At 53.6% G+C, this 26,223-nt stretch overlaps 1 protein-coding gene across 1 annotated transcript in view; it reads left to right on the forward strand.

Annotated features, from left to right (window-relative positions):
* The first annotated feature begins 6,119 nt into the window (after positions 1-6,119).
* Hspg2 (heparan sulfate proteoglycan 2) overlaps positions 6,120-26,223 on the forward strand; it is a 102,353-nt gene continuing 82,249 nt past the window's right edge. Inside the window, exon 1 of the mRNA XM_021159573.2 lies at positions 6,120-6,257. Coding sequence (XP_021015232.1) covers positions 6,195-6,257 — 63 coding nt within the window. The 5' untranslated portion in view covers positions 6,120-6,194. The remainder of the gene's footprint in view (positions 6,258-26,223) is intronic.

Consider the following 26,223-nt stretch of genomic DNA (forward strand, 5'->3'; position numbering starts at 1 on the left):
GGTGGGGGGGAGTAGGGTGGTGGGGTGGGGAACCCCAGCGCGTATAGTTTCACAGATGCACAGCTTCGTGCTTATTTAAAAAAAAAAACCATCTGGAAGGACTTCTTTTTCCTCCAAAGAACCCCTTTCCCGTGGGGTATCTGAGTGGGAGGGCTGGAAATCCGCAGGCTGCAGTGTGGGGTCCCTGCCTGGAGCCTCAGGATCCACCTGGGGTGCAGTAAGAAGATATTAAGTAGTGTGAAGACCTTGGGGTGAGGGGGTAGAGAAAAAGGTGGGGGGTGGTTACAAGCAAGCCAACCAGCAAGTCTAAAGTCATGTTTAGAGGAATCGCATTTTGTCTGAACGTAGAGGAGTTCTCAGCCTGGGTATGGGCAGAGGATTCCACCAGGGGAGGCAGCATTCAGAGTGCCTGAGATCAGCCAGGGCTGCCACAGACCCTGCCTCAAAACCACAACAGTGAATGGGGCGTGGCCTAGCACTCAGGTGGCAGAGGCAGGCAGGTAGATCTCTGTGAGCTGGAGGCCAGCCTGGTCTGCATGGAGAGGTCTAGGCCAGCCAGGGCTACACAATGAGCCATACTGTCTAAAACCAAAACAAAGCAACCCCCCCCAAAAAAAACAGAAACAAAACCCAAACCTATCTTCTTCGAAGGACCTTGTCAATGGTCAGTCAGGGCTGACTGAAGAGTGAAAGAGATTTTTTTCTACTTGAGGTATAAACCAGACCCTGGCCTGATGACGTAAATCTGCAATAGCTGCTACTCTGGGATCTGAGGCAGGAGAATTACAATCTCAAGACTTGCCTGGGTGACAGACAAGTTCAAGGCCGGCTTGGGCAGCTAAGTGAGACCCTGTGTTCAAAAGTGAAAAGAAGACTGAGGACGTAGCTCAGTAGTAGAGGACTTGCTTAGCATGTATGAGGGTCCAGGTTTGATCCCGGGGACTGAGGGAAAACAAAAAGCAGAGGGAAGTTTGGCTAGGTGTGGTGGTGTGTGCTCGTCTTTAATCCCAGTGCTTGGAAGCAGATCTCTGAATTTGAGTCCAGCCTGGTCTACAGGTCAAGTTGCAGGACAGCCAGGAGCAGAACAGAAAAATTCTGCTAAAACAAAATAAAACAAAACAAAACAAAACAAAACAAAACAAAACAAAACAAAAATCGAGGAGCATTCATGTCACAAGCCAGGCTCAAAGCAACTTGTTCTTTAACCCAAATGGAGATGAAAATGGCTCCCAGGGCCAGCTCCACTCCAGGCCCTGCATTCTTTACAGGGAATGTCACCGGAAAGAAGGCCCAGCAAGAACAGCATGCTGTTGGCATTTTCGAGAAGCCTCACGACAGCAAATCATCCCCAGACTACGTCCGTCGTCCAGATGCTCAGGCACAGAAGCATGGACGGATGCGAAAGCCAGGGAGCGTGCCCTCGGTGGGAGGCAGGAGATGGCTTCTGTCAAGGCAGGAGCATGTCAGGTGATAGAAACATGGAAGAAGGACAGACTGCCAAGATGAGCAGGTCTAGACCTTGCCAGCGTCCTCCACCCTGTCCCTTCCCTGCCTGTGGGAACTTTTACTGACTCCTAAGAGGACTTCCTATGGCTCATCAGTGCTCCCACCAGCCCCAATATTTTTGCATCCGCTTCTGGTTCTGCACCAAGCCAAAGATGTAGCCTGTTTTCCCACAGAGGCAATGGAAATGCTTGGCCAATAGTAACTGCTTTCATTATTCAAAGAGTATAAGCACACATCTAGCCCACACAGTGCCTTTACTCATGGTGTCAAAACAAACCAAACAAACAAACAAACAAGCAAACAAACAACCCACCCCCTCCGGCCAGATCAAGCCCACAAGACACATTACCAAACCCATTCACTCACTTGGGAGTTTGTGATGAGAACTACCTGCCCAACCATCTAGTGCAGTCCTGAATGAATTAGCCACAACAAAAGGAAAAAGGAAAACGTGAGATGGGCAAGAGGCAGGGGAAAGATCTGCAATCAGCTGGAAACCAGGAGAAGCAGCTGGTCCCACCAATTTTGGAGGGGTGAGCCGTAATTACAGCCACTGTTCCAAAAGTTCCTAGCTCCCGTTCCACCAGCCCAGGTACCCGCCTTCCCAGCTCTAATGATTCCCTCCTCCTTCCCTACAGAACCTTGTTGAGATGCTGGGGTTGTTTCTGTCCTAAACACTCTGACAAACACATGCTCTGAGTCGTGAGCACATACTGTGTGCTCTGAGACTCCAAAAAGCCCAGCAAGCCATACAAGGAGACAGCCTGGCCTCAGACAGAACAACTTGAGAACATTTACTAAAGATACTGAGGACCAAAGGCTATAAAGCCAGCCAGCCAATTCCCTCCGTGTAAAGGAGAGGACTCAGAATAAATAGGTGGATGACTGATTCCCCAGGCGGGTGGGGCTTCTCTGGAGAATGTTCTGGACAGGCCCTGTTTCCCTGTGTCAGCCTGCCTCCCTCCAAGTCAGCTTCCTCATCTCTTTCCTCAAACCTTTTCAGGAAGCAAGGCCTATAGGGCCGGGCTCATCGTGACCAAATATCTACAAAGACGTGCTTGTTCCTCTGTCCCTGTAGCCATGAGCGAATCATGCAAGAAGCTAAATCTGTGAGCCCGAAAAGGGCCAAAGGCAAGGAAAGGACACTGAGGCAGCTCACACCATGAGGTTTGTCACGGATGCTGACCCCGCCACACTCAGGCAAGGCCTTGGAAAAACCCTGCCACCAGGCTGATCAGCTGCCAACTCTGAAGTCAGCCTTCCTCATCAGACAGGGAGTTCCCTCCCACGTAGCGCCAGGATGTCCCCCCTACATCTGGCTGGAGATCCTAGGGTAGTGGCTGTGCCTCACCGTCAGATGAAGACCCCCACAATGAGCACAGGGCAGGCTCCACCACCAGACTGAAGCTTTCAGAGGGAAGCCTTGGTTTTTTGTTTTTTTGTTTTGTTTTGTTTTTCCTTATTAGGTTGAGTGCACACAGAAATAATAACAGAAGTCGGGTGTGGTGGCGCACGCCTGTAATCCCAACACTTGGGAGGCAGAGGCAGGCAGATTTCTGAGTTCAAGGCCAGCCTGGTCTACAGAGTGAGTTCCAGAACAGCCAGGACTACCCAGAGAAACCCTGTCTTGTAAAAACAACAAAAAACAAAACAAAACAAAACAAAAAACAAACAAACAAAAAAGAAATAATAACAGAGCTAAACACGGTTACACGAGTCTGTAATCCCAGGAAGCAGGGAGGTTGTGAGTTCAAAGCCAGACTGAGCTACATATCAGAAGTTAAAGTATTAAGAGAGTGACCACTTCCTTCCTATTTAGTGTTAGCTATGTGCCTCCCCCTTCCCCCTTTTTTCTTCTTTTGGGACAAGAACTTAGGTAGTTCAAGCTGGTTTTGAATTTATGGCAATCCTCCCGTCTCAGCCTCCCAAGTTCCGGGATTCTAGGAAAGAACCCCTCATTTCTATGGTGCTGGGGATCAAACCCAGGACTGTGTGTTATGCTATGCAAGCACTCTACCGATTGAACTACATCTCCAGCTTTTGAACTTCCTTTAAGAATATTTATTTTACCCTCAGCTGTGTGTATGTGGGGGGATGTACACAGGAGTGTAGCATCCTCAGATGTATCATAGCCTCCAGATCTGGAGTTACAGGAGGTTGTGAGCTGCCAAGTTTGGGTGCTGGGGGAAAAGCCCAGGCTCCCTGTAAAAGACCATTGTTTAAGCAGCACATGTGTGGCGGTCAGAGGACAACTTTGGGGAGTTGGTTCTCTTCTACTTTTGTAGGACCCAGGGATAGAGCTCTGATCTCAAGTTCTCAGGTTCGGTGATAAGTGTCCCTACCTGCTGAGCCGTTTCTCTGGCCTGACGCTTCTTTCTTTTTTTCCTTTTCTTTGTTTTGTTTCTCTCTCTCTTTTTTTTTTTCATCAGTGTCCCTTAGTCCTCATATGCACACTGTGAGAAAGGTCAGCATGGCCCTTGCTTCCTGAATGAGGCAGACAGTGGAGGCTGAAGGATTTGTTTCGGACTTCACAGCTAGATGGTAGAGGCAGGCTTCTCTGTTGCACTGAGAACAGCACGAGGCAGGATGGTGTCCTCCTTTGTCCCCTTTAGCGGAACAGGGACCACTGAGGACCACAACTGGGCATGCCTTCTCTGTCTGTCCCATCCCCCTGCTAGGAGCAGATGCAGGCCTTATTAGGTGCTATGCTGGGAGCCTGGGCTGAGGCCAGAGTGTTGGCAGGCCCACTTGGATGTACTTTCTGCTCTTCATGCTGTGAGTTGGTCCCTCATAGTTATGCCCACAGGGCAGAGAAAAGCCCAGTCTTTTGGAGATGGTGTCTCTGTGGAATAGGGTCAGGATGTCAGTGTTTTTTCAGGTCCCCAAGTGTCTGGCTCCTATCACAGAGAACATACTTTCCGGACAGGGCTGGCGCCATTCAGTGAACTGGGCATTTCCTTCTGTCCACAGCCCACCTAACTCCTGGCTGCAAAGTCCGCTAGGAGTTTTCTGGAACCTAGCAACTCACGGGAAACAATAGAAACTTGGGTTTGTATTTTTTCTCCCTCTATCATCACTCAAAGGGTTTTCCTCAAACACACACACACACTTCAGTTATTTTTCTCTCCACCCATTAGCCTGGGGCTTCCTGGAAATTTTCAGTCAATAAAAGGGGGCCCTGGGTAGGTGGTCGAGACACACCCCAGCTCCAGGCTTGTGTGTCGGCCCCTGGGATGCAGCCGAGTTGCCTCAATGCCAGTGACTTGGCAAGAACACCTGAGACTGAGGCTCTGGAAGAGCCTGTCTGTGTCTGAGCCTGGGTCTACGAAGTGATACATCTCTGGGACCGATGTATGTGAATCAGACTGGGTCTAGGAGTGATTCAGATCGTCTGTGGTATAGGGGTAGGAGCACCATCTTGTCCAGTATCAAGCACTGGGATGAATGTGTGAGGAAAAATGTAGAACATACAGGCTGGTGAGTGTGTGAAAAAGCACATAAGCCCTAGCACAAAATGTGTGAGGAACTGGGTGTATGATTGGTGTGTGATACAGACTAGAGAGAGAACTCAGTGGGAAGAGATACTTGCCGCAAAGCTCTATTGGATCCCGGAACCCACATGCTAGGAGACCATTCCTTTCCAAAACACCTTTGAGCTCCACATGTGCACTGGGACATGTATGTAGGCACATACACACACACACACAGGTACAGAAAACAAACACTTAATAAATAAAAGCCACTTTATAGCTTCTTGGGATACTTGAGTCTGTAGAAAGGTAAACAAAACTGTAAACAGGAACATGGAGTCGATGTGAGCAGCTGAGTGCAGGTGAGGGTTGACAAGTCTGGCTTGTGCTTGTGGGGATTGTTAGTGACCTACACTGCCCCTGCCCATAGGCTGTGCTAGTGACGCTAGTGTCGGCTGGGGGCAGCTCAGTGATCGAGAGCATTTGCCCTGGGGGGAGGGGGGTGTCTCATTGTTCCAAAGCAACAGGATGGACTTTTAACGAAGTTAAACTAAACTGAAGTAGAAGCTCTGCAAAGCACACACACACACACACACACACACACACACACACACGACACACACTGAACGTTGTGAGTGTGAAACTCTGAAAGCTGAGTGCATGTGAGATCCCCCTCTCTCAAAAACTGCTGTGCACTCCGTGTGGAGCGCGTGGTGTGAAGAAGCGGCGTGTGCGGAGGGCTCGAGGCCCTGCCAGGTGGCGTCTCAGTCCTATCCCACACTCCAAGCCACGTCTGGCGTGGAGCCGGTTGGGCCTCATCCTACATCGAGGGGGATTGGGGCCCAGACAAAGGCACAGTCGGCCGTGCGGCTCCTCCAGAGAGCCTAGCTCGCGGCTCGGAGGCGGGGGCCGCCGCTGAGGGGGCGGGGCCAGGTCTTGTTGGGGGCGTGGTCTAGATGGTCAGGATGTGCTGCCTCGGGGGCGGAACCTGGTCTTGTGGGGTGTGGCTAGATGTTTGGAGGTGGGGCCTAGGGCTCCTGAACTTGGCGCCTCGGGGGCGGAGCCGGAGACCCGGGGGCGGGGCGTGCACGGGAGGGCGGGGACGGGAGTTGGTTGGGGGGTGGGGGGGGAAAGAGGCGAGCAGTCCGAAGGACTCGGCAGGACAGCGAGCTGGTGGCTGCGGGCGGCGCCGAGCGTGCCAGCGAACGAGGCCGGGCCATGGGGCAGCGGGCAGTGGGCTCCTTGCTGCTGGGGCTGCTGCTGCACGCGCGGCTGCTAGCGGTGAGTGTGCGTGACCGAGGGCCGAGGGCGGGGGGCGCGCGCCAACTTGGCGGGGCCACCGGAGGCTGCTCGGCTGGGACTCTGGCCCGGGACGGCCGCGCCCGCGAAGGACCCTAGGCTGGCACTGGCCAGCGCCACCCTTGCAGCGTGGGGCTTTCCTAGGGGACGCCCCAGGGATCCAGCGTGGAGGTCAGGGGCCGTCCCCGCAAGCGTGGAAATCGGAGGGTCGCCGGCCACGTTGTTCAGGCTCAAAGTCGCCTCTGGGCATGGCCCGGCCTGCAGTTCTGGCGTGTGTGTGTGTGTGTGGGGGTGTGTGTGACGGAGAAACTTCTAGCAGGGTGGGAACTTGGCAGGACAAGGGTACTCCTTTCTGCTGCCAACTTGGCAGAAGGGGCAGTTCATGGTGATGGGTACCCTGTCAGTCGTCGCTGGAACTTTACCATGCTATCCTCTGGGGGGAGATTATGATCAGGCAGTCAAAAGTTAAAACTTGGAACAAAACTAAGCCTTGTGTGGAGCACCCCATGGACCCTGGAGTTTTCTAAGCCATAAGCTAAATCAATCACTGCGTTGCACTGAGTCTCCGTGAGACCTGCAGAGAGCTAGTTAACCTCTGGGAGGTAGTCCCACGTGGGTAAAGGGAACTCAGAATGGGAAGCCTCAGGGCAGAATGGGCCTGGATGGAATGAGTGCTGGGTGCAGCGCTTACTACGATCGGGCCCAAGAGCAGCTGAGCGTCCCCAGGATTCTTCCTCCATCTCCCAAGTGGGATGCTGTGTGCTCCTTTCAGTTCTGCCCTTATCCTGAGCTCACAAGGGGCCACGAGGAGGAGAAGGGAACTCTTGAGTCAGGAATCCTAAGACCTGGAAGGCACTTGGCAGGAGAGGCCCAGAGGACCCGAGTGACCTCACGGAGGGCTGGGTGGAGTTGATGGACCCGGCAGGCAGAGGGTGGAAGATGAGGGTGGGGTACCTCTGGGCCCTGCTGTGGTGAGCCACAGAGCCCAGGTGCTCCTAGACAGTCTCCATCCCTGTTCCCTGTTCTTGGAGCCAAGAGGGTGACTTTTCCAACTAGGCCAGTGTTTACCCAGTGACTGCTTCTCTGTCCTTGCGTGGCTGGCTCTCTATCACCTCTGCCCTCTTGAGTCACTCCTTAACTGCCCACCAGGCCTGACCCCTTTCTGTTTCTGCCACACCCACATAGCACCTCTCCTCCCCACCTTCTACGGAGCAGCCCTCTCCTCTAACCTCCTGTCTGGCCTCTCACCCCAACACTCGACTGCAGGGCACTGCGGTTGCTCCCCATTCAGCCTGAACTTGTAACTCCTAAGACTGGCGTTCCCTTCCTCAAGGCAATGACCTAGACCTGGGATGCTGTCTATTCCTGGTCTCCCCTCAACTCTGCCCCCTGCTGAAGGGCTCCCTCATGTATGGGCTGCACAATGGCAGGAGTGGAGGGTGGAACTGTTTGCAGAGGGCCAGAGGAATTCTACTGGAATTCCCTGACTGCCTCCACTGCCCCATTCTCTTTTTCATTCACCAAATCTTAATTGAACAGCATTCCGGGACAGCCATGGGAGTCCCCCAGGCTCATTCATTGGAAAGATACTTTCCTTACCGCTATTGTATGCTGGCCCTCGGTAGGGCTGAGGCGGTTTGGGTGAGTTGGGACACGCCCTTCGCTGCCTTCTAGGACTCAGACTGGTGGGCTGTGATTCAGAGGAGAGAAGAGCAGGCAGCCCTGAAGCTATAGGATCGAAGATGCCGCACAACAGTCACGTGGAAGTCATCGCTGACCCACCCAAGCTCAGAGTTGGCCCCCTCCCACAAAGAGCTTAGCCTCAAGGGTCTTACTGACCCAGTTAGTGTCCTAGCTTTTCAAGCCTGAGGTCCACATCTGTGAAATGGGTGGAGTGTCAGGAAGAACCGTCTTCTAGCCCATGTCCCAGCAAGCCTTGCCCCACTGCCCTGGCTCTCCTCAGCCCGTCAGTTTGATTCTAGGCACAGTCAGGTGGGGGAGGGCAGCTTACCCCAGGCTGAAGAGTCTAAAGCCTCATTGGAGGCAAGGACAGTGGTCTATGATTACGTGGGGGAGTAATTTCTGTTCTGGGGATAGGATGGGACCAAGCCAGGCTGACTCAGGGCCTGCCCTGGCCTGTTGACCCTTTCCTTCCGACTGCATCGTAGGCCTTTCTTTCTCAGGACCAGCCCCACTGTTGATAGGAGTCTTGAGGGATGGCAGGGATAATGACATTGTTTTCCAGGCCGAGGGGGGAAGTGGCTGAAATACCTGCTTCCTGCCTCCCTTAGATTTCTTTGCAGGGAAGGCTGCTGGTGGAAGCTGAGGAATTTCTCCTTCCTGGAGTGACCTCAGCTCTCCCCTCCTTACAGCTGGCTATCCTGTCCCCCCTCCCCACCCCCATCACTAGCCCCCTCCTGGCAGTTACCCACATTGTTCCAGACCTGTGCCCAGGAGAAGGGCAGAGCAGGACCATCCTTAGAGTCTTGGCCGAGGCCGGACTGCAGTGATGTGGTTCCCGCCATCCCCTCCTCCAGGCTGAGCCCTGGGTGTCTGCAGAGTCGTCTAGGCCTTGTCTGGCTTGGCCCGGGCCTGCTCTCAGGATGAGCACAGGCAAGTTAGGATCTGTGGGCTTCAGTCCTTGTCTGGGAGACGACTTTTTTGAAAGGTGCTTGAAGCTGAGTGTAGGTTCAGGATTCGGAAGACAGACACAGGCAGAGGAAGATCTTCCAAGCACAGGCAAAGGAAGATCTTGGGGTGCAGGACAGGTAGTGGTGAAGTGCTGTAGATGGGTCTTTTGTATTTAGTGGCCACTGATTGACACTAAGTTTCTCAGCATGTCCTCACGTTGCTTCCCTCCTTACTGAGAAGGACAGCCCTGCCCCCCAGCACCCCACTCCCTCTGGGACTGTCCTGTCCACTCTCCTGCCTTTTGCTTTACTAACTAGGTTTCTGATTTTTGGGTTTGGGGGGCGGGGGTTGAGACAGGGTTTCTCTGTGTAGCCCTGGCTGTCCTGGAACTCACTCTGTAGACCAGGCTGGCCTCGAACTCAGAAATCTGCCTGCCTCTGCCTCCCCAGTGCTGGGATTAAAGGCATGCGCCACCATGCCCGGCTGAGTCTTTATTTCTTGAAGGAAGATGCCAAATACACTTCTACCTCAGGACCTTTGTGTCTGCTGTTGTCAGCTTGTCCCTGTAGCCTCAGGCCTCCTTTCCTTCAGGTCTTTATAATTCTGCTTAGCTCCCCCTCCCCCACTCCCTGCCCCTGTGCCTTTCCCCCACCTTCACATCCCCTTCCCCCAGGCAGCACTGAGAATTGAACCCAGGGTTGCTCACATGTGACCATACAGTCCATGCTGAGGTACATCTTTTGTTTGCTTCTTGTCACCATCTGACCTGACTCTGTCCACTCTTTTATCCATTTCCTGTGTTCTAAGTTTCATGATAACAAGTCCTCATCTCTTTAGGTTTTTTTTTCAAAATTATATTTCTTTCTTTTCCCTGTCTGTGTGTATGTATGTGGCGGGGGTGATACATGTGTGGAGGTCAGAAGACAACTTGTTGTAACCGGTGCTCTCCTTCTAACTTGTGGTTCCCAGGGATTGAACTTAGGTCGTCAGGCTTGACCACAAGCACCCCTTAACTGCTGAGCCATCTCACTGGCCCTCTTATCTGATTTTTGTTTATTTATTTTACTTGTTCTCTGTTTTTATTCATTTCTCATCGTGCTTGACTATTTTCAATTACTAATTATTAATTAAGTTTGTTCTTTGAAAGTTTCATATATATATACATATATATATATATCTCAAACTAGGCATTCTCACCCTGACTCTCTTATCTCCCCTGTCTACCCACCCCGCTCTCCTTCTGACTGGTTTGTTTGTGACCCACTGAGTTTACCCAAGGCTACCTGTGTGACCACGGGTTTGGAACTGTCCATTGGAACCTGGTGGGCTGGGCAGAAGACACAGAGTGGAAGACAGTGATTCCCCATGCCCAACCCCCTAGGAGTCTGTCAACAGCCAAAATAGTTGTGTTCAGCAGTGAGAAGGTATGCCTCCCTCAGTCCCTCCTTCATCCATGACTGAACTTTGACAGAGCCAATATTGTGCGGGATTCAGTGTGGGTAACTATGCCATCCAGTTGCCATAGTTGATTGCCCGTAAATGCATTCACTGAAGTGCGTGAAATCACGGCGACTAGTGTGGCCCTGAGCAGAGGACATGGAGGTGCAGAGGTTAAGGGACCTGCCCACATTTAGAAGAGTTGAGTCTGGAGGTAGGCAAAGCTCCCCCGACGCTGCCCACTGTCCTGCCCGCCTGCAGCCACAGCCAGATTCTTTTTTTTTTTTGAGACAGGGTTTCTCTGTATAGCCCTGGCTGTCCTGGAACTCACTTTGTAGACCAGGCTGGCCTCGAACTCAGAAANCCGCCTGCCTCTGCCTCCCAAGTGCTGGGATTAAAGGCGTGCGCCACCACGCCCGGCCACAGCCAGATTCTTAACATTTATTGTATCTATTAAGGATGTAATGGGCAAATACGTGATGGGGTATCAGTTTTCTCCTACCACGTGGTTCCTGGACATCAGATTCAGGTCTTTAGGTTTGTGTCTAGGCTCCATCATCCACGGAGCCACCTCCCAGGGCCCAACATCACAATCTGATGAAACTTGTTGCTTATGTCATCAGTGAGAACCCTGGTCCCAGGTGAAACAGGGTGTCTTCAGGCAAGGCCCAGTGGATACGCAGGCTCGGGATGTTGGTGTCTTGGTGACTGTGGGTCCCCCTGGTGATACCAGGAACTGGGGGGGCAGTCATTTGTAGGGTTGTTCATTTATCTCTTCCTCAAATAGTCTCTGAGGACCAGGTCTATAGCATATGAAAGGTCTCTGCCCTGCCTTGCTGTTCATGATGAGGGAGCTAGGGAGATATAAACCATGGGACCACTGCCCTGCACGGAGCTGCTGCTCCTTTTTTGTTCCTTGGCTGCTCCGTGCGGTCTGGAGGTTAGGATGGGTCTGGAGAGGCCCGAGGACTGCCTGGCCTTGGGTTAAGAGCCGTGGGTGGGATCTGGAATGATGCAGATGATGAATCACAGGCAACTTGGAGGCCAGACTTCTGAGTTTGGGATGGAAGGGGTGGGCTCCCAGCCCTGGCCTTTCTCTCCTCTCCCCGTCCAGCTCCAGCTGTGAGGGCCAGGATGGAGGAGGATGGGAAATGAGACCCAACTCCCCAGTGGCTTCCTAAAGGTCTGCCAATGCTTTCTTCCTCTCCCTCCTGCTCCTGTCAAAGACAAGGGGGAACTGTGTTGAGGGTCCCTGCCCTGTTGTTAGCCTGCCCCAGCCCAAGCCTTGGCCTCTTCGGCCCTGCCACTCGCTCCCCATCTCAGAGCCTGGAGCTGGCTGACTGAAACCCAGAAATATGTGTGGAACTCGCTTCGCGGGGAGCCGCCAGCCTCACTACCCAGCCTGGTGGCGTCAGGCAGTGTCAATATCGGCCTGGAGAGGGGTGTGGCTCATGGCTGCCTGGGGGTGGCTGTGCTGGAGGACACCATCACAGAGGTCCGAGAACAAGGTGGCTCTTTGAAGCCTGGAAATGTGAGGCCTTCGAGTCTGAGCCTACACCAGGATTGTGGTCCCCTCCGTCCCGTGATGCTCGTTTGGGCCAGGGCTGCAGGGACATCTTAGGCATTCTAAGAACCAGCCACTAATGCCCTTCTTCCTTGGGACATAGAGGAGGGCTCCCTACCGCTTGGGCTTTTAGAGGTGTTTGTCGAGCAGAGGCAGAGGTTTAGATTGGTGATAGAGCCAGTCGGGGTGGGCTAATAAACAGACTTTAAGCCGCAGCTGCTGGCGGGTGTGTATCTCACTTAGCAACTATTTATGGAGCATCGTCCCTGTACTTGAACCTGTTCTGGATGCTAAGTTTGCAGCAGAGAACAGAAAAATGTCAAACTCTCACCCCGTCTGTGTCTTGTGTTTTAGCCCGTACAAAAGCCAGTCATACTCAGAGGGGGAGAACGAAGCAGAGAAAGGCATAAGGAGTAGCGATGTGGGGATAGGATATGATAACACATACTGGAAGGCAGAAGGGAAGGGGAGGTGGGCAGATGTCTGGGGAAGGGCATCCAGGCAAGGGGAACGATCACCATGAAGCCTAGAGGTCGGGGTGTGCCTGGCCTGTGGGGCAGCACCATTGAGGCGGTAGGCAATGATGGTATAGATCAGAGCTGGCTGACAGCGGGAACCGTACAGCCTTGGCAGTCGCAAAGTCCTGGCGAGTCCCTGTACATTTTAAAAAACACTTTATTTACGCGTGTGTGTATATATGTGTCTGTGTGAACACAGAGGCCAGAAGAGGGAGTTAGAGTCGTTAGAGTCCCTGGAGCTGGAGTTATAGGTGGTTGTGAGCTACCTGCTGTGGGTGCTGGGAACCAAACTTAGGTCTTCTGCAAGAACAACGAGTTCTCTTAACTCTTGAGCCACTGTTCTTGCTCTCCAGCCGTGGTGCTTTAACAGGGTGGCTATTGTTGCTGTGGGGGTCATGGGCAAAAGCAAGGAGTCTATAACCCAGACCAGATATGACTGGAGCTAGTTCTGGGTCCACGGCCGGCCGGCTGGATGGACAGAAGTGGTTTGCATATCCAGTCCATCTTGAAAGATGGGCTCAGGGGGCTATTGGGAGTGGGTGGGAGTTTGGGAGTCTTGAGCATCCAGGATAGAGCTGCTATGGAATCATGGGACAACTCCAGGAAGCTGCGTAGAATGTGACAGAATGTGGTAGGTCATAGAGGGGCCGTGTGGGCTCGGGGTGACTGGCTAATGGCAAGGCCAGTGGCCTCTGGGCTCCTTTAGTCACTGGATCCCTTTCTGCCCAGGCTGGGGCCTCTGGTAAACTGGGGGCAAAGTGGGGGGTACTTGTGTCCACGTGTAGAACTCACCAGTAGGGATTCCTTATTGGAACCTACAGCCAAGCCTCTAGTCTGGGTTGTGGGTTGTGAATGCATCCGTGAAGCATGGTGAGGTCCTAAACTTCCTGAGTAGCGGTTGGCCAGGTGCTAGGCAGATAAGCTGGCAGACTGGGCCAGGGAATAAGGCCGGCTTTATAGAGGGAAGGGTCTTCCTCAAGCCCGGGACTCCGATGAGTTAGCTTCCCAGCCACTCCTCTGTGTTGTGGTCTAGAAGGTGTGAGATGAGCTATGATAACCAGTTGACCAGCTTTCCCTTGTCTGTGTCCTCCCTGAAACCTCTTCCCCGGGGTATGTGGTACAGAGTAAGGTAGTGAGCTCGGAGAAGCCTGCTTTCAATTCTGTAGCTTGTCCCTGACTGGCTGTGTGACCTTGCACAAGTTACTAGACATCTCTGACCTTTGGATGGGCTTTGAAGTGTCTGTGTTGTAGTGGTTATGGTTTGACCAGATGAATATACTTGGGATATGGTAGGTGCTGGATAGCCAATGGATGGTGTTAGACTTGTTCTTATCTTGGTACAAGGCCAGCATGCTATTTGATGTAGGATCCTGGGGCCTGGAATGCCCTATTTCTCTGGACAGGGGTGAGAAGAATCCCGGGCTTGTTGAAAGCATGGCTCCCTCTGCCTTTCTCCTGCAGGCTTAGAGCTTAGAGCCCTGGATGAGACTGTGCCTGATCTGTCACTACCCTCCTTCTCTTGCTGCAGCCACAGCTGCAGGACAGAGTCCACCCTTCTACCCTGATTGCTCCTTCCTGGAGTGGGGAAAGAATGGGGGTGGGGGGAGAATCACACCCCAGGGTGTGGCTTGGGAAAGGCTGGGGCTTCTGGATAAATCCGCCTCCTTCCCAGCTGTGTGCAGTCGGTAGGCTCTGAGCAACAGAAGGTGTGGCCAAATGGCTCCCCTGGGTGCGGAGAGGATGTTTGAGCATCTTGAGAGGAACAGGAGAGGGGGCGTCCTGGGACCCCATCCCGGCACAATTCCTCCCTTTCATGCTTAGCCTGGAGAATGCTTTTTCAGGGAACCCTGGACAAAACTATAGCACATCGTCTTTTGCCGTGGCCGGAGCACCACACAGCTCTGAATCTGGCATTTGTAGGCTCTCAGCGTCGGCGGGACTGGGAAGAAAGAGGGACACACAGGGGTGCATGATCTTGCCCATTGGGTGAGGTGTGGAGCAGGCAGCCCTCGCTGCCTACCAGGGTGGGTCACGCCCAGGTGGTTCGTTTTTAACCCTTGACACCTTTGCCAGCTTCCTCCTCTTCTGGTCGCTGGGAAGAGGCGGAGGCCAGGGTCTTGGCAAGGGGAGGTGGCCTGGAGTGACCTCCACAGATGCTTCTCCTGGGGCTAGGCTGGGAATTCCCAGCTGCCTCTGGCCCCTTCCCAGCCCACCTCTCCCATGAAGGAGCCAGCCCAGCCCCCACCGCCTGGCAGCCCCTCCGAACCGCTGACTCATCCCTGTCCATGTTTGGCGGTTCCAGTTTTCAAATAGTTGGGAACTGGGATCATGCCTCTCGTTGGAGCCCTGGCTGCCCCTGGGTACGCTGAGACCATGACCTCATCAAGCCCAGCCCCAACTGCCTCTGTCACTTTCAGAGCTCGCTGCCACCTACTTTTATGCCTTATGCCATCTTGTGAACCTGGGGCCAGAAGGACAGGGACCCAGAGTTCCCCGAGGATGGGTCAGTCCCTTCTCTGACCTAGGGTCCCCTGGTTGCCTAGGTCACTAGCTTGTGTTTAGTAGTGTTCACGCCTTCTTGATTAAAGCTATCACACTCTAGAGGCAGCCTGGCACAGGGCCTTTTCTTTCTGGCTGTCTTATTGTCTGTGGGCCTTGCGTTATCTCCCCTAAGAGGGACAAACAGACACAGAGTGGCCCAGTCACCTACCCAGTCCACCTTTGGGAGTGGAGCCCAGGTTATCTGACCCCACAGTTTTCATTCTTTCTTCAGTAGGTCATGCTTAGTGTGGTTCTAAAGGGGATGCAGGGAGCAGGTCCGTCTTGGCAATGCAATAGAGCAAGGTGCGGATCTGCTGCATGGGGTCTCTAGCTGACTCCTGCTTCTCAGATTTAGTTATCTTTGCCCCTGGACTCCCATCTCAACCTTGGTACTGTTCCCTGGGAGAGACATGTGGCTCTCACCAGGACTGAAACACCCTGCAGTCTCAGCCAGACCCACGCTTCTCATTGGGCTTTCTGCAACTAGTAGTAGATGGAGCCAGCCCATGTGCCCTCAGTGTGGAGAGATTGAGTGACAGGCCATGAACAGTTACATATGGAATCTAAAGATGAGTCCCAGACATTCAGACAGCTGGATCGGTCCATCCATCCATTCATTCATTCAATCATCCACCTAACATTCTGAACATTTGGGGGGAGTAAACCGTATTTCCCAGTAGAGGAGTAGCTCTGAAAACAATGACCTGCTTACGATCCCAGAGCCAGCGGTAAGACTAGCGTCACCACCGCCTCCTGGAAGGAGCCGGAGGCTGGGTCTCTGCTCTGCAGGCTCCTCGGGGCTGGGAGAGGCAGGAGTCGTGAGCCTCAGTAAGGCCCAGCTCAGAAGCCTTTCATTCATAGTAAGTTGTTGGGGGACCAGTTTGGCTCCTGTTGTCAGGACTGGCTTCCTGGAGGAAGTGGGCCTGAAAATTGGGTGGGTTTGGATATGTTTAGGGAAGAGGAAGCATCAGGCAGAACTCCCAGCCTCCTCAGGAGGCCCCCTCAGCCTGGATCCTATTGTCCCTGGATCCTATTGTCCCCATTGTTTTGGGTGTGCAGGAACTGGAAGGAAGAACACTTTGCCTGCTGCTGTAGCTGTTAAAGCTGAGGGAAGAATGAGAGGAAGTCACCAAGATAGCTGAGGGGGACATCCACCTTAGCACACCCCCCCCCCAACCACCTTGTCAGACAATTAGGCAAGAAGTTAAGGCCTGGTCTCCGCTTGGCACAGCCACACCTCATTCTCTTTGCTGAGCCTCTGTTTACCCTCTCCTGCAATGGGCTGCATGTGTTCTTGCTCTTCAGACTTCCACCCGTGGCAGGAGCTTCTCCCAGGAGTGAGTGGGAGACCGCTCTCAAGCCCAAGGCCCTCAAGCCTTGGAATGCCCTCCTTCCTTGATGCAACCAGACTCTGAACCCTGAAACAAATGAGGGTCTGGGGACTGTTCTATATGCCCTTAGACATTCTTTTTTTTGTTTGTTTGTTTTTTTGTTTTTTTGAAACAGGGTTTCTCTGTGCAGCCCTGGCTGTCCTGGAACTTACTTTGTAGACCAGGCTGGCCTCAAACTCAGAAATCCGCCTGCCTCTGCCTCCCGAGTGCTGGGATTAAAGGTGTGCAAGATGCCCGGCGCCCTTAGACATTCTTGATCCTGTCCCGTCCTGTATGCCTGCCCTGCAGTGACCTGACCCCTGGGGGGCTCACCTCTGTGCCCTGTGGGTCCCTGATGCTGGGCAAGCAGCCAAGGTCACTGTTGGTATCAGGCAGTTAAGCACTAGACCAGGAGCTACAAGGGTCTCAGTAGCATTCGAGACGCAGGGCAAACCTTAGCTTCTGGGAACCTGATTTCCAGGTGTAAAACAAACAAAACCGGGATCATTCATTTACTCATCTCTGCCAGATCCTGCACATGGTTAAAGGAACAGGCCAGTCGGCTGGAGAGGCGGGCAGAGGGAAGATGCCGCCAGCAGAAGGCCTGGAAGAGTCTAGAGCTCACTCCAGCTTGCCTCTGCTCCTTTTGCTACCCACTTTCAGTGCAGTCTGTATCTCCTTCCCTGCCAATGAACTGGTGGGAAGAAGGGCTCTGGGATTGCTAGGGCAGAGAAGAAGACCCTTGGGAAGGGGTGGGAGCATGTGACACTGTGAGTCCCCGTGCATGAAGAATTAAGGGACTGATTACACAGTCTAGGCACTTCCTTCTAGGGTGCCGAGAAGCTACTCTCAGACCTCAGGTTGGGATTGAGCCCAGGAATTGAAGAAGGCTAGGTGTGATGATGCATGTCTATAATTCCAGTCCTCTGGAGGCTGAGGCAGGAGGATCTCAGGTTCCTGGCCTGTCTGGAATATATTGACGGACCCTGCCTCAAAACCAAGACAACAGCTGGGAACGGGGGCACATGCCTGTAACCCCAGTCCTTGGAGGTGGACACAGGAAGACTGATGAGACCTTGTCTTTAAAAGACAGAAGGAAGGGGACAGAGAGGAGGTTAGAGTCCCCACAGCCCTTTCACCTTCCTCTCTCGCTTTTCCTCAGTGGAGGAGGCAGAGGTCAGTTTAAACCTGGGACTGAGGTGTGGACATGCCAAGAAAGGGTTAAGTGGGCCTAGTAAGGGGAGGGAACCAGGACACTGGGATAGGAATTTTTGTGATAAGATCAAAGCCTGCAGCCTGCCTGGGCCTCACCTCTGTTTCACCTGAGCAGTTGGAGGGAATTCTGCAGGCCAGAGGACCTGGCCTCCCAGGGGATGGGGGGTGGGGGAGGGGTCCCACGATCCTGCTTGCCACACTCCAGGAGGTGGGGCTCTCACGGCTTCCTATGACCCTGTGCTCTCCCCCACCTCTGCAGCCTTCTCCCCTCCTCCCGTGAGGCGCCGCTTCTTGCCCTGGCAGACACTAAAAAGCTCCAGGAGTCACCTGTACTTGACACCTATGGTGTGGAAGCATCGTCTCCTCTTCTGTCTCAGCTTGCTCTCTCTCTCTCTCTCTCTCTCTCTCTCTCTCTCTCTCTCTCTCTCTCTGGCCTAGGTCACTTAAACCAGAAACCTATTCAGGTAGAAATACACCGCCAAGCAGTCCCAGAAAGGAGCCCTGAGGACCCTTTTATAGTAGGCTGTTAGCCGCCCCACCCCCAAGTTCTGCTTGTACTTTGAGGGCGTGTCATGGGAAAGCAGGGGTGACTTGAGTCCTGTTCTAGCTCTAACAGGGTTACTGTTGCCCTTGGGCTAGTAGATTAACCTTTCTGGGCCTCATCTGTCAGGGAGACTAATGGCGCCTTTGCAGGGTTTTGGAGAGCAGAGGCTGTGTAGATTACCGTCAACTAGAGCAAAGCCTTCACACCCAACGGGGGCTGTACTTGCTTTTCTTGTTTCCCTGTAAGAATGCCTGCCTGGTCCCAGGTGCTGTAGTTTGCATTCCTTTACTCTGAGGAAAGCCTTGAGCCCTAGGTCAATCCTTGCTGAGGGATTTTTTTTTTTTTTTTTTGTTGCCACCCTCCAGGCACCTGCTTCCCCCACCAGGTCTGGTGATGGACATCTGGTAAAATGTGACCTGGTGCCCCAGACCTCACTGACCCAGTTGTGTACAAGACATCCCAGACCCAGACAGGAAGGCACTGGCCTCACCGTGCTTGCTGCACGTGAGGTCCGCCTCACTTTCAATCCTGCTCTGCCCTGGTTAATAATCACTTCAGACTACCGTGGAGCTCCCGCCCTCTCAGCTCTCTAACCACTAGGTCAGCTGCCTGGGTGTTCCCTGCTTTAATGTGGCAGTCCCAATCTGGAACCCTGGAGAAGGGGATTCTGAGTCACAGCCTGTGCTTCTGGGAGCTTGGAGCCACATCGGGGTGAACTGTGGTCTATGTGAGCATGCCCAAGAATAAAACATGGGGCGAGCAGGCTCCTAACATCAAATCCTCCATGTTCCTCTGAGCATGCCCTCTTCCTAAGGAGTTCCCTGGGGGAGGTTTGGGACAGCGAGACTTGGCTCCTCACTTCCCTTTCTGCCTGTTCTGGGCTGTGTGACCTTGTAAAAGTCCTCCCCCCATCTGGATACCTCCTTATCTCCAAGAAAGGAGTGCTAGCTAGCCTGTATTTGGGCGAGTGCAGAAAGTGCTTAGGCCATAATTAATGACAGGAGCTATCCACTACTGTAGCAGGGCTTGCATTTAGGAGAAAGCGAAAGTTGAAGCCTAGTGGGGCTATCATGTCAACAGCCACCCATGCATGGGAGCCTGTTAGATTAGGAGTGGGAGGGAAAACAGAAACATCCAAGGAGCCCGCATGTACATAAAGGGCAGGTAGGAGCTGGGAAGGTGACTCAGTTTATATTGTGCTTACCAACTACGCCCAAAGCCCCAGGTTCAATCCCCAGAACGCATGAACCAGCCATGGGGGTGTATGCCTGCAATCCTGGCACTCCCGTGGCTTCTGATGTCCCTCCTCCACCCCACCCCCAAGTTCACTTCTTGCCCTGGCAGGTGCTGAAGGGAGAGAGAAGCAAGAGGATTGCAGAGTTAACATCAACCTCAGCAACATAGAAAGTCTGAGGCTGGCCTGGGCAACATGAGACTTGGTTTCCAAAAAGAGGGGCGAAGGGAACCCAGGGAGGGGTAGGGCTGTAGCCCACCTCAGTCCTCCAACCTGCTTGCTCCTGGACTGTGTCCCTGGAGGATGGATGACTATTTATTCTAGGGCCATTAGGCCATTCCCCCATCCTGGCTATTTTGAGAGCCCCGGGGAGCAGGGGCGCCGGTTAAATTAGGCAATGTTGCTCCAGGAGGAATGTGTGAGGAGTCTGGTCACCTAGGCTGCAGGGATAGCACAGGGCGGGTCACTCTGCAGAAAATGACACAGCACTTTGGAACAGAGCAGTTTGGATCTCTTTATAAGACGATAGAGGAGAGAGGAACAGGCTGGAAACCACAGCTGGGGTGGGGGCAATGCTTTAGGCGTCTTTGGGCTAGCCTGGTGAGGAGCAGGGTTGAGGGCCAGGCACCACAGCTCCTTGCTTGCTTGTGGCTGCCGCCTGACGTGGGTGGGGTTTGGGGGTGGGGTGATGCATTGGAAGGATGGGTGGGCAGTCTTGGCCTTGGATCCCGCTTCTCCCTCTCTCTAGCCTTAGGCTCCCAGGCAGGCCACTGGTCCTCACAGTCCAGTGAAAGAAGCTCTTTGTGGCGGGCGGCCACGCACGCACGGTGTAGCCTGAGCCCTTTGTGGCTTTTATGATTGTAGGGGTGGCTCATGTGTCTGCAGGGTGGGCCTCACCTGGGAGATCTTCAGGAATGTGGCCTCAGCCCCAACCCAGACCTACTAAATTAAATCTGAGACAAACCTTCACAAGATTCCCAAGGCAGCAGGAGAAGGCCTGCTTTGCTGGTCGTCATGTTTCATGTTGGAAAACACCCTGTGGTGTTGGGAGTGACAGATGCTGTGAAAACTGCCCAGGAGGGACCACTGGTCACACTCTTCCCTGGGGACGGGGCTCAGGGGACACAGGACAAGCTCCTCTGCCCCAGGCTCATTAGCTCTAGGTACTGGTGTCTCCCTGAGTCACATCCAGTGTATACTCTTGTCCCAGAAAAGGAGCTTCATGCTGATGTGGCCTGTGATGGGGACAGTGCCTTTTCTCATAGCGAGGCAGGAAAAGACAGAATTCAGGAGGAGGAAGGGGGGCTTTGGCTCCAAAGGAGAGCGACTCAAATGACTATAATTAGGACCCAGTGTCTGGAGCTCTAAGGTAGAAATGAAGGCCTACAGAAGAGAGAGAAAGGTGTCTTACTCAGTGTCTTAGTCAGGGTTTCTATTCCTGCACAAACATCATGACCAAGAAGCAAGTTGGGGAGGAAAGGGTTTATTCAGCTTACACTTTCCACTTTGCTGTTCATCACCAAAGGAAGTCAGGACTGGAACTCAAGCAGATCAGGAAGCAGGAGCTGATGCAGAGGTCATGGAGGGATGTTCCTTACTGGCTTGCTTCCCCTGGCTTGTTCAGCTTGTTCTCTTATAGAATCCAAGACTACCAGCCCAGGGATGGCACTACCCACAATGGGCCCTCCTCCCTTGATCACCAACCTAGAAAATACCCCACAGCTGGATCTCATGGAGGCACTTCCCCAACTGAAGCTCCGTTCTCTGTGAAAACTCCAGCCTGTGTCAAGTTGATATACAAAACCAACCAGAATAGCTGGGCAGTGGTGGTGCATGCCTTTATTAATCCCAGCACTTGGGAGGCAGAGGCAGGCGGATTTCTGAGTTCGAGGCCAGCCTGGTCTACAGAGTGAGTTCCAGGACAGCCAGGGCTATACAGAGAAACCCTGTCTCGAAAAAAAGACCCCCAAACCCCCCAAAAACAACAAAAAAACCCCGAAAACCAGCCAGTGTATGCAGAGATCTCAAAACAAAGGCTATGACGGATGAGCTGGCTTCTCTGAGCATGTACTATCCACTTCTGTGGCCCACATGGGACTTAGGGTAATGCAGAAGGGCACACCACTCCGAGTTCTTGCAAGGGAAATGTCCCCATGCCCACAGAGACTTGGACCTCACCAGCTGGGATATTCCATCATCTTTTCTGCCCTTTCTTGTGTTAAAAAAAAAAATCAAAGTTCTTTTAGTAAATGGCTGCCAGAACTTCTGGTCTGTGTGTGATAACCGTTGTAGCTGGCAGACTTGGGATGGAGAGCAAAGGGACTTGATCTCTTGATTAACGAGGTGCTCTTATCTCTCACTCTTGTATGATTTCCGTTAGACTTGCCCGGTGCCGCCAACAATAACCCTGGGTGGGGAGCACTGGGTTGGGGCCAGACACGCACTCCCATCTCCTCTGTGACTTAGCAGCTGCGTAGCTCTGACCTCGGGCAAGCCTTGGGTCCTCCTCTGACAATGGAGGCCATCCTTCCTCTGGGTGTGGCTCCGGGCATGGTGGTAGCTGGGAGCCGTACGTGATCGTTGAGATGTAAAACTTAGCAAAAGAATGTTAAAGATTTTAAAGTCCACAGTTTCTCTGCTCACTTGCTTAGTGACAAGTCCCCAGGAGGCAGATGTAGTCAAGTGACCCCTTAGCTGGATGGCTCCAGAGCAGGACCCTGGCATCCTGGCAAGTGCTGGGAATGACCATGTGCCTTCAGCTAGGGGCTGCCTGCGTTGTCACCGCTATTTCTCTGTCCCATCGGGTGCCACCCAGTCCTCAGGGGAGCCATACACTGTTCCTGCTGTACAGTGTCATCCCCGATGTCTTCACTGCCTTTTAGTATGTCATCATACTGATAACAAAAATGTGACCACTTGGCACTAACCCTTGACTCTCCACTCCATTCATTGGCCCTGGTTCTGCTCGTTCTGCTGGTCTCCTTCACCAGCTGCTGGCATCATTAACCTCCAAGAATCCCATTCCTGGTTCCCAGTGGGGAAGGGAGATGGCCTTCTGCTGTGTCCTGAACTCCCAGCAGGGGTGCCTGCTGCCTGGGCCCCTCAACAGGGTGGAGATGATGCTCTGTTGTGACAGGGGCAGTGGGCATCCTGCCTGCTCCAATGCTCCTGGACCTGGGCGCTAAGCGTGCTGTTTGCACTTGGCCAGGCCTTGTGCTGGCGCGGTGCCCACGAAGGTCAGTCTGCTCTGGCACACTGGCAACAAAGGCTGCTGTGGAGCATGGGGAGCTAGGCCTGGGCTGAGTCCTGGAGCCTAGGGGCATGTCTGCCGCCCGTGTCTGGGTCCTGGGTGCTGAGCGGAGACAAGGCCCAGACAGGCATGGGCAGAGTTGTGGACCTTTAGGAACCAGGCTGGAGACCACGCTGGACAGTTCATGTTGGTATGGTCTCAACGCCGCACCCACAGTGCCTGTCAGGGAGGAGCTTCGGTCTAGGTTACTAGGGAAGTGGAGGTCTTTTTTATCTTTTTATGTGATGTTCAGACCCTCATCTTGATTCCCCCTCATCCGGCTGCTCCTTTATCCCACAGGAAGTAAAACACATCTGGTCCATGACGTGAGGCTTGTCAAGAAGAGACAACTTCTCAGAGCCCCGGGCTGGCCTGGGCGGAAATCAGAGATCTGACCCCATTGCCCGCTGCACTTCTCACCCGTTCTGTCCCTCCCTTCCCCACCAGAGATCTGAGGACACCACTTGAGCACTTCTCTGGGGAGGAAGTGGACTCCTGGCCTCTCCACGTTCTCATGGGGATGCAGGGTGGGAGGAATGAATACCCAGCAACCCCGGACAGTTGTGCACTTAGGAGACCTGGCCCCTAACAGTTCCCAGAACATTCTTAGAGTCCTTATGCCTCCGGGCTGATATGGCTGCTGTTCTTCCATGCCCTTCCTGATGACAAGCGCCCATTCCTCCACTCCCTTGGTGCCCCTCCCCCACAGGCATGCTTCACGATCCTGCCTACTTAGTTTTCTTCTGCTGCCATTTGACAGATGTATTTAAGGATATTAATTTATGGTGTCTCTCTACAGCGAGTATCGGCTCCCTGAGGGCTGAGGCGTGCTCTGGCCTTAGCCGCCTTTCTGTTTCCTCTGCATGCTGGCCTGCTGGCCTTAGTGCCTAGCCCTTTGTGCTCTGAGCTCATCTCTAAGAATTAAATAGAGTACCACCCCCAGGGGCTCTTGGAACCTCTGGATCCAGTGCAGAGTGGTCGTCACTGGCCATCGGTCCGAGAGGTCCAACCCTGGAACTCATACTTTGCTGTCCCATGTTTTGGGCTAACAAGTCAGGGCCTTCACCCCAACTGGGTGCTCAGAATCAATCTACTGTAATTGGATCTGAGTTAGGTTTAGGGGTGTTGTCTGTCTCCTGGGATCCCCCTTCCTGCCTTCTCTCCTGGGACTGGTCAGTTATGGCAGGGCTTTCTGACTCAGAATAAGAGCTATCCTGTAGTCCCAAGGTCAGGGCTGGGAGCAGAGGGTAAGCCCAGGTCCCCGGTGTCCCTGGGGTGTTTAGGGGCAGGTGGACAGGACACTTTCCCCCACCCCCCTCAGCTGCAGACATTCCTTGTCAGAGGTGACAGGCGGCAGGGAGATTTACCATTTCCGGTAACCGGAGTCCCTGGCAATGTAGCTCTCCCTGCCAAGGCCGGGCACCCCTTGCTCGCTGGCCATTCCTACCGTTCCTTCTTCTGGGATGATGGCCTGTCTGGGGCCCGTCTAGCATAAGGGCATGCTCAAGGGAACACCTATAGTCCCAGAGATTGAGACTTGGTGGGTCTCAGATCCCCTTTTAGCCCCAGCCCCAGCCCCAGCCCCAGCCCCAGCCCCAGCCCCAGCCCCAGCCCCAGCCCCAGCCCCAGCCACTACTATCCTCTCAGAACTCTCTTCTGTATGGTGACTAGGGAAGGCAGTAGGTCCTGTGTTAGCAGCCAAGGAGGCCTGGTTCCTGGGTCCTCCTCTACTGTCATGGCCCCGGCAGGCCCTTCCTCTCCAGAGCCAGGTCTTCTCCTTGCTCCCGGCTTTGCCCTGGACTGCTGCCAGGGCTTTTGAAGTAAGAATAGGAGGCCCAAATGCTGCTTCCCGAGGGGCCAGCCGTGCTGAGATGAGATTTGAACAGGCCCTCCCGCCTTTGCTGGTCACTCTAACCATGCTTCTGTCCCCTCGCTGTGACCCTCTCTGACCATTCTGATAAATGGAGGTTATCCGCTTAGATGATCCTTTCCAGCCCTGGTGGCCCACGTTCTGGGGATACTTTGGAGCTCTCAGTGTCTGTGTGTCCCTCTTGGGGCTTGGTGACAGGAGTTGTTCTCCCTGGCAGCTCTGGAGCTCCTACTTTTGCTCGTGGGTTTGAGGAAGAGGGAGGGGTGAAAAGGAAGAGATGGGAAGAGCCCAGGATACAAAGCCCTTCCTTCGGCTGTTCTGTTGAACAAGGTGGTCATTTTTATTCCCATTTTCTGGTCGAGAAACAGAGGCTCAAGTGAGTTGCCCAGGGTCACACAGCTAAGAAAGTCGCCAGGCTAGAGTCCAGTGCCCAGTGGTGGGAAGTGGTGTGTGGCCACACTTCTTGGGATGGCTGGGATTTGTTACAAGAGTGTATCTCATACATTATGAATCTTTCCCTAGTTTGTGACCATGCTGCAGTATTATGAGTGCTTCTGTGTTCAAACTACATTTCCCATGCTGCCTCCCGCACCTGGGAGTAGCCCAGAAAGCCTTTGTTCTACAATTTTTTGAGTTTTTGCCTTGGAAAATATGGTCAATGTTAATTATGGGTGTGTAAGAGTTCAGAGGAGGGAGAGAGAGGCCTGTGGGCTAGTGCTGGTCAGGAGTGGAAAGCTGAGTGAGGCCAAGTTCACAATCTCTAAGAAGGACACCCCCGCCCCCCAAAATGCTCACAAAGGACAAAGGGAATTGTGGGCAGAGAAGCCAATAGGGCCCCCAGCCCGTGTTCCGCCCACAGACCTTTGCTCCAGCCCTCCATTCTCTACCGGGCTCCCCCAGAACTGGGTGAAGGGCCAGGGTGGATGGGGTGGCATGCCTGGCATCCCAGACAGTGGTCCCAACGAGGCCCCTGGGACTTGAGCAGTGACTGCCTGAGGACTCAGATAACCCTGGCCAGCTAGCACCACCTCCTCCTCTTCCTCTGCCTGTGAGGCCCTTGGCCCCAAAGCCCCAGCAGCTGTCAGCTGGGAAAGGGTGACAGAGGAAGGCCAGAGGTGACTTCCCAGGCTGCTCTTCTCCTTCAGCTGGGTCAGAGCCCAGCCCTGTCATCAGCTGCTGGGCTTGGAGTCTCCTTGTGGCTTCTCACCATCAGTTTTTAGCCCCGCCTCTGGAAGAGGTTGGGGCACTTGGTGGTGGGGGGCGGGGAGAGCAGGGCATGATCACATCCTTTAATCGCTTTGATCCCATTAAAGATCTGAAGGCAGAGATGAATGTCCTGTTTTTCTGTGAGAGGAAACAGATTCAGAGAGGCGAAGTGACTGGCTGAAAGTCACAAAGCTACATTGCCACGGTTAACTGATGGCTCCTGCCCCCCCCCCCCCGGGTCAAGTGCCCCGTGCTCCTGTCTTTAAGGAGTGCTATGCATACATGCTGACAGAAACTTTACGGTCCCATTCCCAGCTTGCACACTCAGGCAGACTGATCAACTGTTTGAGATGGGACTTCCATACTCTTGCTTATGTGCTCTTGGAGCTGAGCCAATTAAATGAGCTAGTGAGTTTACAGCAGTAGTTAGCCCAGGCTCGCCCGCAGAGCAGGCAGCATAGTTATCATAGAGCGCTAGCCACTTGTACACTCTACGACACATCCCACACACATTTGCAGCAATCAGTAA

This window comes from Mus caroli, chromosome 4 (genome assembly GCF_900094665.2).
Source record: "Mus caroli chromosome 4, CAROLI_EIJ_v1.1, whole genome shotgun sequence".
NCBI classification, from domain to species: Eukaryota; Metazoa; Chordata; class Mammalia; order Rodentia; family Muridae; genus Mus; species Mus caroli.